This window comes from Cibotium barometz, chromosome 36 (assembly GCF_041138505.1).
Source record: "Cibotium barometz isolate CiBa-2024 chromosome 36, ASM4113850v1, whole genome shotgun sequence".
Lineage (NCBI taxonomy): Eukaryota > Viridiplantae > Streptophyta > Polypodiopsida > Cyatheales > Cibotiaceae > Cibotium > Cibotium barometz.
The window spans coordinates 15,482,402-15,497,428 of record NC_141081.1 but is presented as its reverse complement, the minus strand read 5'-3'; the positions used below and the strand labels follow the sequence as shown (position 1 = coordinate 15,497,428).

Sequence of the window (15,027 nt, the reverse complement as noted above, 5' to 3'; positions counted from 1 at the left end):
GCAAGTTTCTGCTTTAAGCTTGTGTTTATTGTTTCTATTTTTAAATGTCAGTTATGGCAGCCTTTAAGGCAACCACGCCCCTCCAAGAAACCACCTGACATAACATTAGGTGGACAAAAGGTGCAGATTCGCAAGTCTTCATAGTGGAAAAATGCCATTGTCAGCTGAGCAAATTGATGTTTCGCCTCCACGGAATCAGACTTTTCTTCTTGTGGAGCCTGGGGAATCAGAGTTGAGGCATGAGTTGAGGGCCTTACAGAAAAGAGTAGATGAACTGGAGGCAGACAGACGGCAAAGAAATGAAGAACTTTACAGGCCGCTATTTGCTACCAGAGAATTAGCAATTGTCAGTTTGCTGATGCGTCAGAGAGATAGGCTTGATGAACTTGTCTCCAAAGAGATAGAGGCTAAGGCAAATGAAGTGCAGAAAGATCTCAAATTCACAAATCGCAAGGAACGCAAGGAGGCCAAAAAAGCTTTTCGGAAGCAGTTTGGAGGAGAGCACACAATGTCGTACTTTCAACTCGCTAGAGCCAGCGAGAACAGTGACAAACAAGCGTTCTTTGAGGTCCTTGCAGCTGCAGAGCAAAAGTTTTTGGATGAATATGAATATGAGGGATTCAAGTATGATGAATCTATCAATGTAAGGGACAGTATGCGAGCACTAAGGTCTGCAAAAAAATTCAAGGATCAAAATGTAGGTCATCTTTTTGACTACAACTACAGGGAGAAAGGGAGAGAGTCTGTGCAACAACAACGCAGGGCATGGAAGGTGCAAGCTTCTGTCTTGTTAGACTTGCAGATTGCTGTGAACAAAGATTGGCTACTAGGAGATCATTTTAAAACCCTTGGGAATCCTAAAAGGGGGACTTTGGCACTAGAAATAGCAAAAAGAATTCAAGAGCTGGAGAATGAATCAGGATTCAACATAAATGAATTGGCTGAACAAATGCCTTAAGACTGTTCATTTGGTGCTTTTCAACAAAAATGTACATCTTGTACATACTTGCATGTCAATCATCAGCGTCAAGGTTCATTGACAGGTGTATGTAGCCTGGTCTTCTTGTGTACCAATTATGCAGATGCATGGTCTCCTTACACTGATATATTGGTCTTCTTGTGTACAAATTAATCATGTGCTTGGACTCCTCACATTGATATATATATCAGTTACTTGAAATGTATGTAGCTTGTTAAGTACAGTTTTTATTCAGTTCCCAATGAAATTAAAAATTTGTGTGAGGCTCTTGATTTTGTCAGCATGGACTCGGTCTACAAGACCTCGCAGCATACCCCCTAACCATTTTAAGTCATGGGCTTTGTCCCCTCGTTCCAATAATCAGTTCAGTCAATTTAAGTTATTGGTTTTTAAAAGTTTCAATAGTAATGTCATAGTAGCTTCAATTAACTAGCATGTTATCAGCTATATTCAAGAGTCACCGTTGAATGGTTGTGTCAAAGTACATGGTTTTGTCAAGGCTTTCCATTGTGTGATTTTTTATTTCTGATTCCTAAGGTGCCAGGTTTTTTAGTGTAACAGTGAACATGATCATATGGCATTAATGTGTAATTTAAAGTGTGTTGTATTAAATTACAAGCTAATTGTCACAGAGATTAATAAGTGAAAGATAAACTTTTTGCTTAATCAAAATCATGTGTTGGTGGTGTTTTTGGAAGTGACCGATGTCTGGTTGTAAGGGTACTTGGAAGTTAGAATTGGGCATTTTTTGTTAATCACAACTGGTATGCTTCTATTAATCTCATCTTCATTACGTGTATTCATTATTTGCACACTTTTGTGGATCCAAGAGTAGTAGTGCCATGGCATTATAGCTTTTACAGGTGTCGATTTCTTGAAGCTATCACAAGCAACCATTTTGAATAAAATAAGCCGCATGACAAACAAGTGCCTATCTAAGAAGCCTCTAGGCCCTGGGGCTTCGCAAAGATGATCTCAATGTTACAAAAAGATACTAATGGTCTGCATAGGTAAGCATGTGACAATAGGGCACCCCCATCTTGTTTATGGTTTTGTTGGTACTGCCTGGACAATGGAGTGTGTTGTATTGATTCAACTTTGGCCTGCCGAGGGAGGTATTAGCGTTGGTACATTTTTTGGTTCTTTGAGATGGCACTCTCTCACTGGATGATGAGAGTTTCCATAATGGTGCCTCGATCTACTGTCTTTCTTGAGACTGGGACACGTCTCCTAGTTCTAGAGTCCTTGCATGATTTTACTGCGTACTGATTTTACTGGGCATGGATGGTTGGACAAGAGGGTAGCTGTGTAGAAAGAAGAGAGCTCCTCTACCTGGCCTTAAGGCTGTCTAAGTGTGCTTGCTGCCTGTGGACTCGATTTTGACAAAGAATGCTGCTAGCCCCTGCATCTCTCTCTCTTGCGGCTACAGCGGCAATGCAGGGGCAGGGCGGCTCTCAAGATTGGTAACTTCGATGTCCCGCAATGCGAATGCAGACATGACCTTGCAGAGATTGGTGGGCCCATTGGGCAGCGCAAAGGCGATGGTGGTCTTGCAAGGGATAAGCGAGTCTGGCGGGGATGAGGGCCATCATGCCAGTTGTAGAAAGCGCGTGATGTTATGTGAGTGGTAGATACTACCCTTGTCGCCTCCTGACAGGCTGCTCATGTCTTTGGCCTTCACACAATTCGTTCTGGCATTCAAGATGCAAGATGGGCTCGATGGAACGAGAAGGGCGGCATTCGTGGTGTCTTCTTCTTCTTTGGCTCAGAGTCTCACAACAATGTGAGAGGGCTTGTGGATGGCCAATAAACCGGCGGAGATCTGAGATAGAGGCGCTGGGGTGGGCAAGAGCGTAGTGATTTACAACTATGTGAAGACGATGGAGGTCGTAATTGTGATGTCACATTTCTTGTGGGATTTCGCCTGACTCAGACACTAGAGGAAGCCATAGCTTGGGGTAGTATAGGAGGAGAATGTGGGTGCAAGACAGCCATTTAGAAGGCTATGGAGGATTTGGAAGAAAGGAATACGAATGAGAACAAACAGGAACAGCGAGGAGCTTGATCTGGACAAGTAGGGAATCTGATGAGAAATGATCTTGATATACAATGTGCTCAGTGCTCACTGTGTTTACGCCCACTTTGTGGATCCCCTTTCCCCGAAAACGCACATCCCTTCGAGTAAAATCACTATGCTGTTGCTAATTATGGCCACATGAGCAGCAGCACTTCTGAGGAGGAGGAGGATGGCTTTGTTTGCCATTGCTGCAGCAGAAGCAAGAGGGTGTTGTGGTTCAGAAATCCGCAACGTCGAAGTAGGTGCGAAGTGGGGGCGTCCCGTGATCCAAAGCTTCTGCTGCTGCAGCAATGGCAAACAAAGCCATCCTCCTCCTCCTTAGAAGTGCTACTGCTCATGTGGCCATAATTAGCAACAGCATAGTGATTTTACTTGAAGGGATGTGCGTTTTCGGGGAAAGGGGATCCACAAAGTGGGCGTAAACACAGTGAGCACTGAGCACATTGTATATCAAGATCATTTCTCATCAGATTCCCTACTTGTCCAGATCAAGCTCCTCGCTGTTCCTGTTTGTTCTCATTCGTATTCCTTTCTTCCAAATCCTCCATAGCCTTCTAAATGGCTGTCTTGCACCCACATTCTCCTCCTATACTACCCCAAGCTATGGCTTCCTCTAGTGCCTGAGTCAGGCAAAATCCCACAAGAAATGTGACATCACAATTACGACCTCCATCGTCTTCACATAGTTGTAAATCACTACGTTCTCGCCCACCCCAGCGCCTCTATCTCAGATCTCCGCCGGTTTATTGGCCATCCACAAGCCCTCTCACATTGTTGTGAGACTCTGAGCCAAAGAAGAAGAAGACACCACGAATGCCGCCCTTCTCGTTCCATCGAGCCCATCTTGCATCTTGAATGCCAGAACGAATTGTGTGAAGGCCAAAGACATGAGCAGCCTGTCAGGAGGCGACAAGGGTAGTATCTACCACTCACATAACATCACGCGCTTTCTACAACTGGCACGATGGTCCTCATCCCCGCCAGACCCGCTTATCCCTTGCAAGACCACCATCGCCTTTGCGCTGCCCAATGGGCCCACCAATCTCTGCAAGGTCATGTCTGCATTCGCATTGCGGGACATCGAAGTTACCAATCTTGAGAGCCGCCCTGCCCCTGCATTGCCGCTGCAGCGGCAAGAGAGAGAGATGCAGGGGCTAGCAGCATTCTTTGTCAACATCGAGTCCACAGACAGCAAGCACACTTAGACAGCCTTAAGGCCAGGTAGAGGAGCTCTCTTCTTTCTACATAGCTACCCTCTTGTCCAACCATCCATGCCCAGTAAAATCAGTACGCAGTAAAATCATGCAAGGACTCTAGAACTAGGAGACGTGTCCCAGTCTCAAGAAAGACAGTAGATCGAGGCACCATTATGGAAACTCTCATCATCCAGTGAGAGAGTGCCATCTCAAAGAACCAAAAAATGTACCAACGCTAATACCTCCCTCGGCAGGCCAAAGTTGAATCAATACAACGCACTCCATTGTCCAGGCAGTGCCAACAAAACCATAAACAGGATGGGGGTGCCCTATTGTCACATGCTTACCTATGCAGACCATTAGTATCTTTTTGTAACATTGAGATCATCTTTGCGAAGCCCCAGGCCCTGGAGGCTTCTTAGATAGGCACTTGTTTGTCATGCGGCTTATTTTATTCAAAATGGTTGCTTGTGATAGCTTCAAGAAATCGACACCTGTAAAAGCTATAATGCCATGGCACTGCTACTCTTGGATCCACAAAAGTGTGCAAATAATGAATACACGTAATGAAGATGAGATTAATAGAAGCATACTAGTTGTGATTAACAAAAAATGCCCAATTCTAACTTCCAAGTACCCTTACAACCAGACATCGGTCACTTCCAAAAACACCACCAACACATGATTTTGATTAAGCAAAAAGTTTATCTTTCACTTATTAATCTCTGTGACAATTATCTTGTAATTTAATACAACACACTTTAAATTACACATTAATGCCATATGATCATGTTCACTGTTACACTAAAAAACCTGGCATCTTAGGAATCAGAAATAAAAAATCACACAATGGAAAGACATTACTATTGAAACTTTTAAAAACCAATAACTTAAATTGACTGAACTGATTATTGGAACGAGGGGACAAAGCCCATGACTTAAAATGGTTAGGGGGTATGCTGCGAGGTCTTGTAGACCGAGTCCATGCTGACAAAATCAAGAGCCTCACACAAATTTTTAATTTCATTGGGAACTGAATAAAAACTGTACTTAACAAGCTACATACATTTCAAGTAACTGATATATATATCAATGTGAGGAGTCCAAGCACATGATTAATTTGTACACAAGAAGACCAATATATCAGTGTAAGGAGACCATGCATCTGCATAATTGGTACACAAGAAGACCAGGCTACATACACCTGTCAATGAACCTTGACGCTGATGATTGACATGCAAGTATATACAAGATGTACATTTTTGTTGAAAAGCACCAAATGAACAGTCTTAAGGCATTTGTTCAGCCAATTCATTTATGTTGAATCCTGATTCATTCTCCAGCTCTTGAATTCTTTTTGCTATTTCTAGTGCCAAAGTCCCCCTTTTAGGATTCCCAAGGGTTTTAAAATGATCTCCTAGTAGCCAATCTTTGTTCACAGCAATCTGCAAGTCTAACAAGACAGAAGCTTGCACCTTCCATGCCCTGCGTTGTTGTTGCACAGACTCTCTCCCTTTCTCCCTGTAGTTGTAGTCAAAAAGATGACCTGCATTTTGATCCTTGAATTTTTTTGCAGACCTTAGTGCTCGCATACTGTCCCTTACATTGATAGATTCATCATACTTGAATCCCTATTCATATTCATCCAAAAACTTTTGCTCTGCAGCTGCAAGGACCTCAAAGAACGCTTGTTTGTCACTGTTCTCGCTGGCTCTAGTGAGTTGAAAGTACGACATTGTGTGCTCTCCTCCAAATTGCTTCAGCAAAGCTTTTTTGGTCTCCTTGCATTCCTTGCGATTTGTGAATTTGAGATCTTTCTGCACTTCATTTGCCTTAGGCGTCTATCTCTTTGGAGACAAGTTCATCAAGCCTATCTCTCTGACGCATCAGCAAACTGACAATTGCTAATTCTCTGGTAGCAAATAGCGGCCTGTAAAGTTCTTCATTTCTTTGCCGTCTGTCTGCCTCCAGTTCGTCTACTCTTTTCTGTAAGGCCCTCAACTCATGCCTCAACTCTGATTCCCCAGGCTCCACAAGAAGAAAAGTCTGATTCCGTGGAGGCGAAACATCAATTTGCTCAGCTGACAATGGCATTTTTTCCACTATGAAGACTTGCGAATCTGTAAAGGGATATTCTTTAAGATGGCTAGAAATTGGGAGGTTCTGAAATTAAAGGTGAAATCTTTATATTTGGATGGAGAGGATGGCATTAAAGGAGTACATGATTCATCAAAAAGGTGGTTGATGAAGAAGGATAAATCGCATCAAGAGGAACTATAAATGAGAAGGAAGCTAATTGTCTTTTACAATGAGCATCATAATGATAGTGTAGGTTCATATTTGTTGCAAAATAGAAATAACATCTCAATGTTGTTTATAGTTACCAGTAAATATATTGCTATAGTGAGGTAGATTTCTGTTTCGTTTATAGAGAATAAGTGAGAGGTTGGTGGCAGCAGGGAATAAGTGTGGCGGTGGAACCAGCGCATTCAAAGCATTCAAAGCAGCGTCATTTTTTTTACTGGTAGCTGCCAGCGTGGCCACGCGAGCATGGTTGGAAAAAACCTCCACGCTGGCAACCACCCCGATATCTAACTATGGCCAAATATTGGGCCGCAATATTTGGCGAAATTCAATTCATCTTGCATTCCTTCTCCTTGTCTTGATTATCCATTTCGTTTGCATAGATTATTTGTAAAGGCCTCGTTTATCAGCCTATCTACCTGCGCAACTTATCTTTATGATGTCCATTTACAGACCTTTCTCCGATCGTCTGCAGTCGGCAAGCTTATCAACCTCTCATCATCTGTTGAGCAAGTATGTCTGCTAAAACACTTGATCTTGCATTAAATCACAATTAAAAAGCAAAAAGCAAGCTTTTTGTTTTAAGCGAATAAAACAATTCTAAGAACGCAAGTTTCTGTTGAGCAAGTATGTCTGCTAAAACACTTGATCTTGCATTAAATCACAATTAAAAAGCAAAAAGCAAGCTTTTTGTTTTAAGCGAATAAAACAATTCTAAAAACGCAAGTTTCTGCTTTAAGCTTGTGTTTATTGTTTCTATTTTTAAATGTCAGTTATGGCAGCCTTTAAGGCAACAACCACGCCCCTCCAAGAAACCACCAGACATAACATTAGGTGGAATTGAGACTTGGCAATAAAGGTAGAATCTTATTCTACCAATCCAATTGAGACCAACAGAAAAGTTCCAATCTTTTTCTATCAAAGTTCTCCATGATGAAATGTCTACTCAAGAAACCCTCTTAACCAACCTTAGTTAGTGAGGGAAATACTTTCATCATCAAAATCCTAAGTCATCAACAACAATGTTAAAGGCCATTTTTATACTTGATAAACTAAATCGCTAACCTCAAAATCCCTTTGTATTGAAGACCTAAGCCTTATCATTGATGCAACGCCACTTAACCAAGCCTACATCTACCCTCCAAGAGGATGCCAAGAAGAGAACTAAACCTTTAACCTTATAAGAAATGTTATATCTAGTGCATCAAACCATTTTCATAAATACCACCATTTGATAGAGGAGTCACTTGTATAACATACCACCATTTTGATATTCAATGCCTCCACACACCACCTTTGAACCATTTGACATCAAAGGTAAATAAGCTGAATGTTCTAACTCCAACCCCTTTGAACCATTTGACATCAAAGGTAGATTAGCTGAATGTTCTAACTCCAACCCCTAAGACGTTTTTTGAATAGTTTCGTAATAATCAAGTTTGTCGACTACAATATTGGTATCCCATCTACTAGGTCAATGACTCAGTGCAAAAGGGTCTTTCTTTTCAACCATGCACTTTTTATACTACCACCAAACAAACTTAAAAAACATATGTATATGTTAAGCATATGCCTATGATTACTATAATTAAAGGAGAAATTCAAATTTACTTATATTGAAATTCAAATTTACTTATATTGAAATTCACAACCTCATGTGAATGAAGGCTTGGATTTTGAATGATGACGCTTTTGTGGAGCCTATTCTAGGGAAGAACACATAAGCTTAAGGGCTGCCTATCTCCATTTATGGCATTTTGACATTATGATGACATTATGTACTTTTTGCCATGGGGTTTACGTTTTGGATGACATTTTGAAGACCCTACTTTTTTGATGACATTTTGACATTTTCAGTTTTCAGTTTTATGCTTCAGATCAGTTTTCAATTTTCAGAACGTAGACAAGGGAGATAGAGAGAGCCTACATTGTACATTACCAAACCTTAGAACAACAATTTGTAAATCACAATAGAGAGCCTATATAGATTTGAAAATCCACCTTCATGTAATATGGGCTTCATGATACAATGGTTATACATTCATACATATAGATGCCATCATGTAATCTGGGCGTCATTGCCATCTAGCTCGATTGTTGCTTGCATCGACTCTTTAACTGCACCTGCATCCAATTTGGCTTGCATGGAGGGGCGTCTATCCTTAACTGTATTAATGAAGGAGGTGCCAACTTGATTGTCATCCATTGTTTTGCGCTTCTTCCTATTGATCCCTTTCTCAATGAAAGACTTTGCTCTCTTCAAGCTATTCCCAAAGCCATCTCTAGTTCATACAAAAGACTTTGCAAGCTCAATGCCCTCCTCTCTTTGTGCTTTCAATGTATGTAGTTGCCCAAGTGTCTTCTTCATGCTAGTGGTAGCCTCATGAATAAGCTCGGCATCATCCTGCACAAAATCCACAAGTTGTTGGAAAGTGTCATGTAAATGATTCAAGCTTGACCTCTGTGTAGACTTTGAAGATGCATCCTCACAATTGTGCCCTTCCTCCAAGCTCGCATCATCCTCAAGTGGCACTCCGATGTTGAGGTCATCAGGCTTAATCTCAAGTAGTCTCCTCGGGACCATCTCCAAGGCACTATCTTCATACATGCTCACACAATGTGACACCATACCTTGCTCCTGAACACCGGCCATGAGCATCACCTTGATTTGATGCTTGCATATGTTGCCAAGCTCGGACCAATGGCATGTACAACATGCCCATTGACAATCTGAGTTGTAGACGGTGTACACTTGGTTTGGATTGGAGAGGCTTCGAACATAAGCATCTGCCTTCATGTTGCTACCAATGAATGACACATAATCATCTGGAATTTTGAGAGCTCGTTCATGCGAGCTCTCCACTACCTTCTCAATGGCATTGTTTCTCTTAAATCCCCCTTCCTTCACAACTTGTATGTACCAATAATGAGGTACACAAGCTGTGGTTAGCTTGTAAAGAAGCTAATCCACTCGACGCCCCACCATTTTCTTAGAAGATCCTAGAAATCTGTACTTCAAAACTCCATGGTACGCCTCGATTGCACCATTCGTGTCTTGATTGGAATGTGGCAATGTCCTTGTTGCACGCACCCACATGTCTAACATGATGAAGACTTGTAAGCATATATGAACCCGTAAGAGAACATAACACATTGGGAACACATTGAAGCAAGAAAAATAGCTCATAGTCACCTATTTTAGGCTGCCACTGCATTTCAAAGTAGTGGAGGAACTCCTTCTCACTTTGAAAATCTTCCTTGAACTTGCATATCATTTCCCTAGCTTCATCCTTGGTGAGCTCATATGAAGACGAGGACCCTCCCCGCATATTCATGATGTTACCAAGCATCCGAAACATGGCCGCACGTGTTGGCCAATCTTTCACCTTTCGAATGAGGTGTTTTAGCCAACACCTATGTACATGCCATAAGCACAAGTACACCGGCAAATTGAAAACGACCCTGAGAGTACAAATCCAAGTATTGAGGGTACAAATCCAAGCAATGGTCATAAAGCATTGACCAAGCACCATGCATTATGTTAGGAAAATTACCTCAGTGCATTAATTTCCCTCTCCGCATCATCCACCATGAAAGCATTTGGCTGCCACGATTTATGGTGATCAAGCATGCGATCTCGAAACTTTGTCAACCAATATCGCACAGCCTCAAAGGTGGCACTTGAGGCAAGAACCCACGCAATTGGGATGCCATTGCGATGTGTGTCAAATACGAGAATTGTATACAAATGGAACTACATCATTTTAGGTATAGTAAGTACAAGTACCTTGACTTGAACACGGCAGAAAACAGACAAGAATTGAAGCATACCTTGTACTTGTTCGTTCCAAATGTGGAGTCCATAGCCAACAAATTTCCATTTCCGAACTTGTCACAAATCTCTCTTTGCCATGGGGTTTGGATCCCTAAAAAGAATTCCTTCTGTACTTGAAGATTTTGCTCCTGGTAAACAAATATCATATCCGCATTTTGTGTACACCATCGCCTTGTACTCTCTGCATCATCATCATGTAGTTGATATGTCTCCATAGCATGTTTCCTTTCAATATTGAGTATATCTTGGAGCAATAAGTAGTCATCCCTCACCATTGGACATTTGGGCTCTTTGCTTTGTCGTATATGCAAACTTTGAATGTGTGCATCGAAAACTTGTTGTGGAGTAAAGCCCTTGAACAACAAGTTAGAAACCCAAACTTTTTTTTCCAATGAAATCCATGGAGAGAGGAGAAGAAGGGTGTTTCCCTCATTCCTACAAGGCTCCCCATGGCAGATGATATCTTCTTTATTTGTGTGAAAGGGATTAATATAAGATATAACTGCGATGCTAGGATCCAAGTATAGACGATTCACCATGAAATGGCATTGACACCCTTGAATGCGTTGTCCTGCTGCCTTGGGTGGCCGCCTTGGCTTAGTCTCTTTCTTGATCAAATTGGCATTTAATTTGGTAGAGGCTTTTACGCTGTCTTCATTGATGGTAGGACAACCATGTAACTCCCCATCGTCAAGCTCATTTTCATGCACATTACTCTTGCACTCTACATCTTTTCCACTCGATTGTTCATGCACATGGCATACACGTTTGGAAGCACAACGTGTCCCAAAAGCACACCAATATCTATTGGCAATGATAATTGGGTATAAGTCTAAAGCCTTGCATGCTAATCATTTAAATAAGGTAATGGAAAATAAACACTTACCTGGTGCTCTCAAGCCATGAATCCTTGAATGGCCGTATTAGCGAGCCTGGTGTGCGATGATGGTGGGAGTACCTCGTAAACGTTGTAGGGAAGTCAGGATTTTGTGCTTCTCTGTTCACAAAATCGCCAACATGAGCCCATGGAATACGAGCTTCTCTTTGCACTTTGTACTTCGACCTTTCATTGTGTACCAGTCTCCATTGTATTCCGGAAACATCAAAAAGACCATGCGTGGGAACAGGGGTGCCCATCGATTGTTGCTAAATGAGCTAAAATGTCTCGCAGTTCCTGCTCTTCTGCACAAAACCACCACCTTCAGAATTATCGACTAAAGACATCAAAGCACGAGACATTAAAGGTATAAGCTAAACAAGCTGTTAATGATCTTAAGTACAATATCTACAATGTAATGTTCTCATCATACAAGTGCAAAAAATCGAATGCTGCTCTAGGGCTTCCTTTGTTGACGGCTCGCAAATGTGCGAGGTCTGTGTTTGCTATGGTGGCTTTTGTAGCCGTGAGCAGCCTTGATGATCTTTTTAACAGGCGCACTCTGGAAGTGGAGTAGGATATCGAGATTTGTCTTGACAATAGGTGTAATACAGGTAGTTGCTTCTTACCCACTCAAGATAATGCTATTGAGAAGAGGTGAGCGACCACAAGTCAGAAGCCTGCGCAGGATTGTCTACGGCCGCTCTCTTCTCTGTTGGTTTATACACCTGTTGGTTTATACACCTGTTCGCTCACGTTGCCTGCTGGTGCTCTGTGATCTGCGCATCTTACGTGGCTGACTGCTGAGACGAAACAGATAGTTGTGCTCTGTCTGCTCGCTTTTCATTGAATGGTTACTCTAGATGACTTCATGCGCATGCTATGATGAGACACTGCAAAAGCTTGCGCTGGAGATGCTTGCTGCAGAGAGCATGGGGTTCTTACGCTGGCTGTTTTCTTTTCGGGGCTTTCTGTTTCGTTTACAGGGAATAAGTGCGGCGGTGGAACCAGCGCATTCAAAGCATTCAAAGCAGCGTCATGTTTTTTACTGGTAGCTGCCAGCGTGGCTGGAAAAAACCTCCATGCTGGCAACCACCCCAATATCTATAACTACGGCCCACTAGCACTCTCATGTGTAAGTTAAGATCCAAAAAAGGTAGGTGGCCTTTCATATCCAGCCTTTGTGAGAAAGTCGGTGTGCTCAGGACTCCGATGCAATGCGAAAACCATTGGAATCTTCTTTGGAAGCCGTTCAAAGCTATTGCCAACTACAAGTGTGCTATCCCCTCTGGGCATGACTCGTTTTAGAGTCAAACTTGTTGCTCTAGGCCTCCCAAAGTCCTTTGAGAAGGACCTTTATGCTACAATGGAAGAACGCTTTGGAGTGCAAAGATCGATTGCTCCTGGGGATGCTTTAATCGACACTGCAGCAGATTTTATAGGTTTACTATTTGAACCTGCTTGTTTTTTGCTGTGCGTGTCATCTCATCTTCCATCCTTGAGTCTTTTTTGTTGTCGTTCTGGGTGTCAGATCTTCTCATCCTAGCTATGTTGCCTGCAAGGGATCACACTGGGCTTGAAGGTGGTCATGATGAGTCTACGTAGGATGGTTCTGCAATGGCAACTGGGACTGATGATAATGAGGACAAGAAGGAGGTGGCCGAAACTTTAGCAAAGAACCATAGGAGTGGAAAGAAGTGGCGCCGAGTGAGTATGGTGAAAAATAAGTTTGAGGAAACCACCCGGCAATCGGTAGATTGTTTCATCAAGATGGATGGATGTTGCACGAACAGAGGTTGAGAGTCGCAAGCTTGATCTAGAGAATGATCTTGTTGAAATAAGCAAGCAAGAGTTTGAGGAGAATGTGTGCATTATTGCACATGAGCGAAGCTACTATTGAAAGATAGAGCAATGCCACACTCTTTGAGATTGCTAGTGCAGTCAAACTCTTGACTGTGGTGGTGTGGAGGGGCTCTAGATTTGCAAATGCAAGGGAAACGAATGAGATTTAATCTACTAATCATGCAACATTTTGCATATGGAAGAAAGCGTACATTTTAGCATTTAGTTCATTGGCACGATTTTTGTTATAGAATTCAGTTGATGTAATTCAAAAACAGTTTATGGCCTTCACATTACGTAAACCAGAATTCAGTTTGCATAATTCAAAGTTCAGTTTGTATCAAACTTTACTTTATGTAATTCAGTTTATGTAAATCATCCTTCTATCTGTGTGTCCCATGTCCATAAAGCATCATTGGAAGGAGACTCATAGGGGATCAAGAGCCAAAGCTTTAACACATAGCCCCCATCGCCTATGATGTACTCGCGGATGCTGAAGTCCCCATCGACAAAGCAAGGGCCATTGAGCAATATGCCTTGCTCAGTGGCTTGCTGAAAGGAAGAATTCCTAATGATCATGTGGTCGTTGCTAGACCTAAGCCAGCCAGCAAAAACATCAAGGAACTTCATGTCACTATCAACAATAGCTTGTAGATACATGGAACACCTCTTGTTTCGATCGTACCAATTTGGGCCAGCCTCCCTTGTCGGGCACTCAATCTCGAGGTGGGTAATGTCGATTGCTCCGCAAACAACTTGAAAATCCTTGGAGACGAGAGAATCCTTCCTTCACACACGAGCATGGGCCGATGGATCGGAGGGCCAAGATACAAAGTGAAGCCGATGTGTAATCAACGTGTCGACGTACTTGTGTGTGATCTTGGTGATGGTGGACTTCCTAAGACCGAAGTGCTCGTTGAGTTGCACGATGCAAGTACCACTGGCAAGACGAAGCAAGGCTATAGACACTTGCTTCTCCACGGAGATCAAGCAAGTGGGGATGGAAGCAAGTGGGGTGGGAATATCTCCTTGCTTGAGGTCCTCATAAAGCAACGAACAAAGATCTTGGAAGACACGAATAGGCAAGCGAAAGATCTCTCGAAACCTTGCATCATCACATCGAGGTGAAAGCGATGTAATGATTCCACAACTCCAAAGACCTGGGCTTCATGTAGCGGTCCGATACTGTGAGGGCAGTGCCACATTGGGAGACAATGTCTAAGAGTTGAGCCCTCATGAGTGAGTGGATGATGGAGAACTATAAGGGGATATGGGAAGGGTATGTTCTAGTCATGGTGATTTCATGAGGCACGTGCATGCGACGAAGTGGCTCGTGATGTAAGAAGAAGGGCTTGATGACGACGTCAAAGGAGTGCTTGCAAGGCTACAAGAATGGCTAGGAGGATGGTCATTATGACTCTAGGTGATGGGCGAGCCATGGGGAGAGACACGATATGGGGAGGTGGAGAGAGTGTAAGTTGTGGGAGGGAAATGGTCATTTGAGGAGGAAAATGAATTTATATTGTACTTTTTTTTTCATTATAGTGAAATTTTGTTTTATGGGGGGAGGAGGGTGAAACATGGTCGCATGGTTTCATGGTTGCATGGACCACGAGGCAACATGTACATGAGGGGGGGGGTGCGGGCCCTTGGGCAAGATGACCAGCTATACCCTGCACCATAGGTGGGCTCGCGTGGCCTCAACACCGACGAAGTAGCACGAAGTAGGCCAACATGGCTGCTTCACACAGTCGAAGTACATCAAAATGAGCACAAATTTACATAAAATGGTAAGCTTTTGAGTCATATTAACACCGGATGGTGGCCGATTGTGGCCAGATAGCATGAGATGATTCTGGAGAAGGTTGGCACACTGCCAACCAGGCTACATGCATATGTGGTGAGTTATTAGACACC

General features: G+C 42.7%; 1 protein-coding gene across 1 annotated transcript; it reads right to left on the bottom strand.

The window, feature by feature from the left end:
- Positions 1–8,615: 8,615 nt before the first annotated feature.
- LOC147617531 (uncharacterized) lies at positions 8,616–10,910 on the bottom strand. The gene is made up of 7 exons (XM_086775457.1): positions 10,664–10,910; positions 10,388–10,572; positions 10,111–10,310; positions 9,750–9,970; positions 9,540–9,655; positions 8,908–9,458; positions 8,616–8,820 (listed from the first exon to the last, which is right to left on the bottom strand). The coding sequence occupies exons 1-7, from the start codon at positions 10,671–10,673 to the stop codon at positions 8,616–8,618; spliced, it is 1,488 nt and encodes a 495-aa protein (XP_086631583.1). The 5' UTR covers positions 10,674–10,910.
- Positions 10,911–15,027: the final 4,117 nt, after the last annotated feature.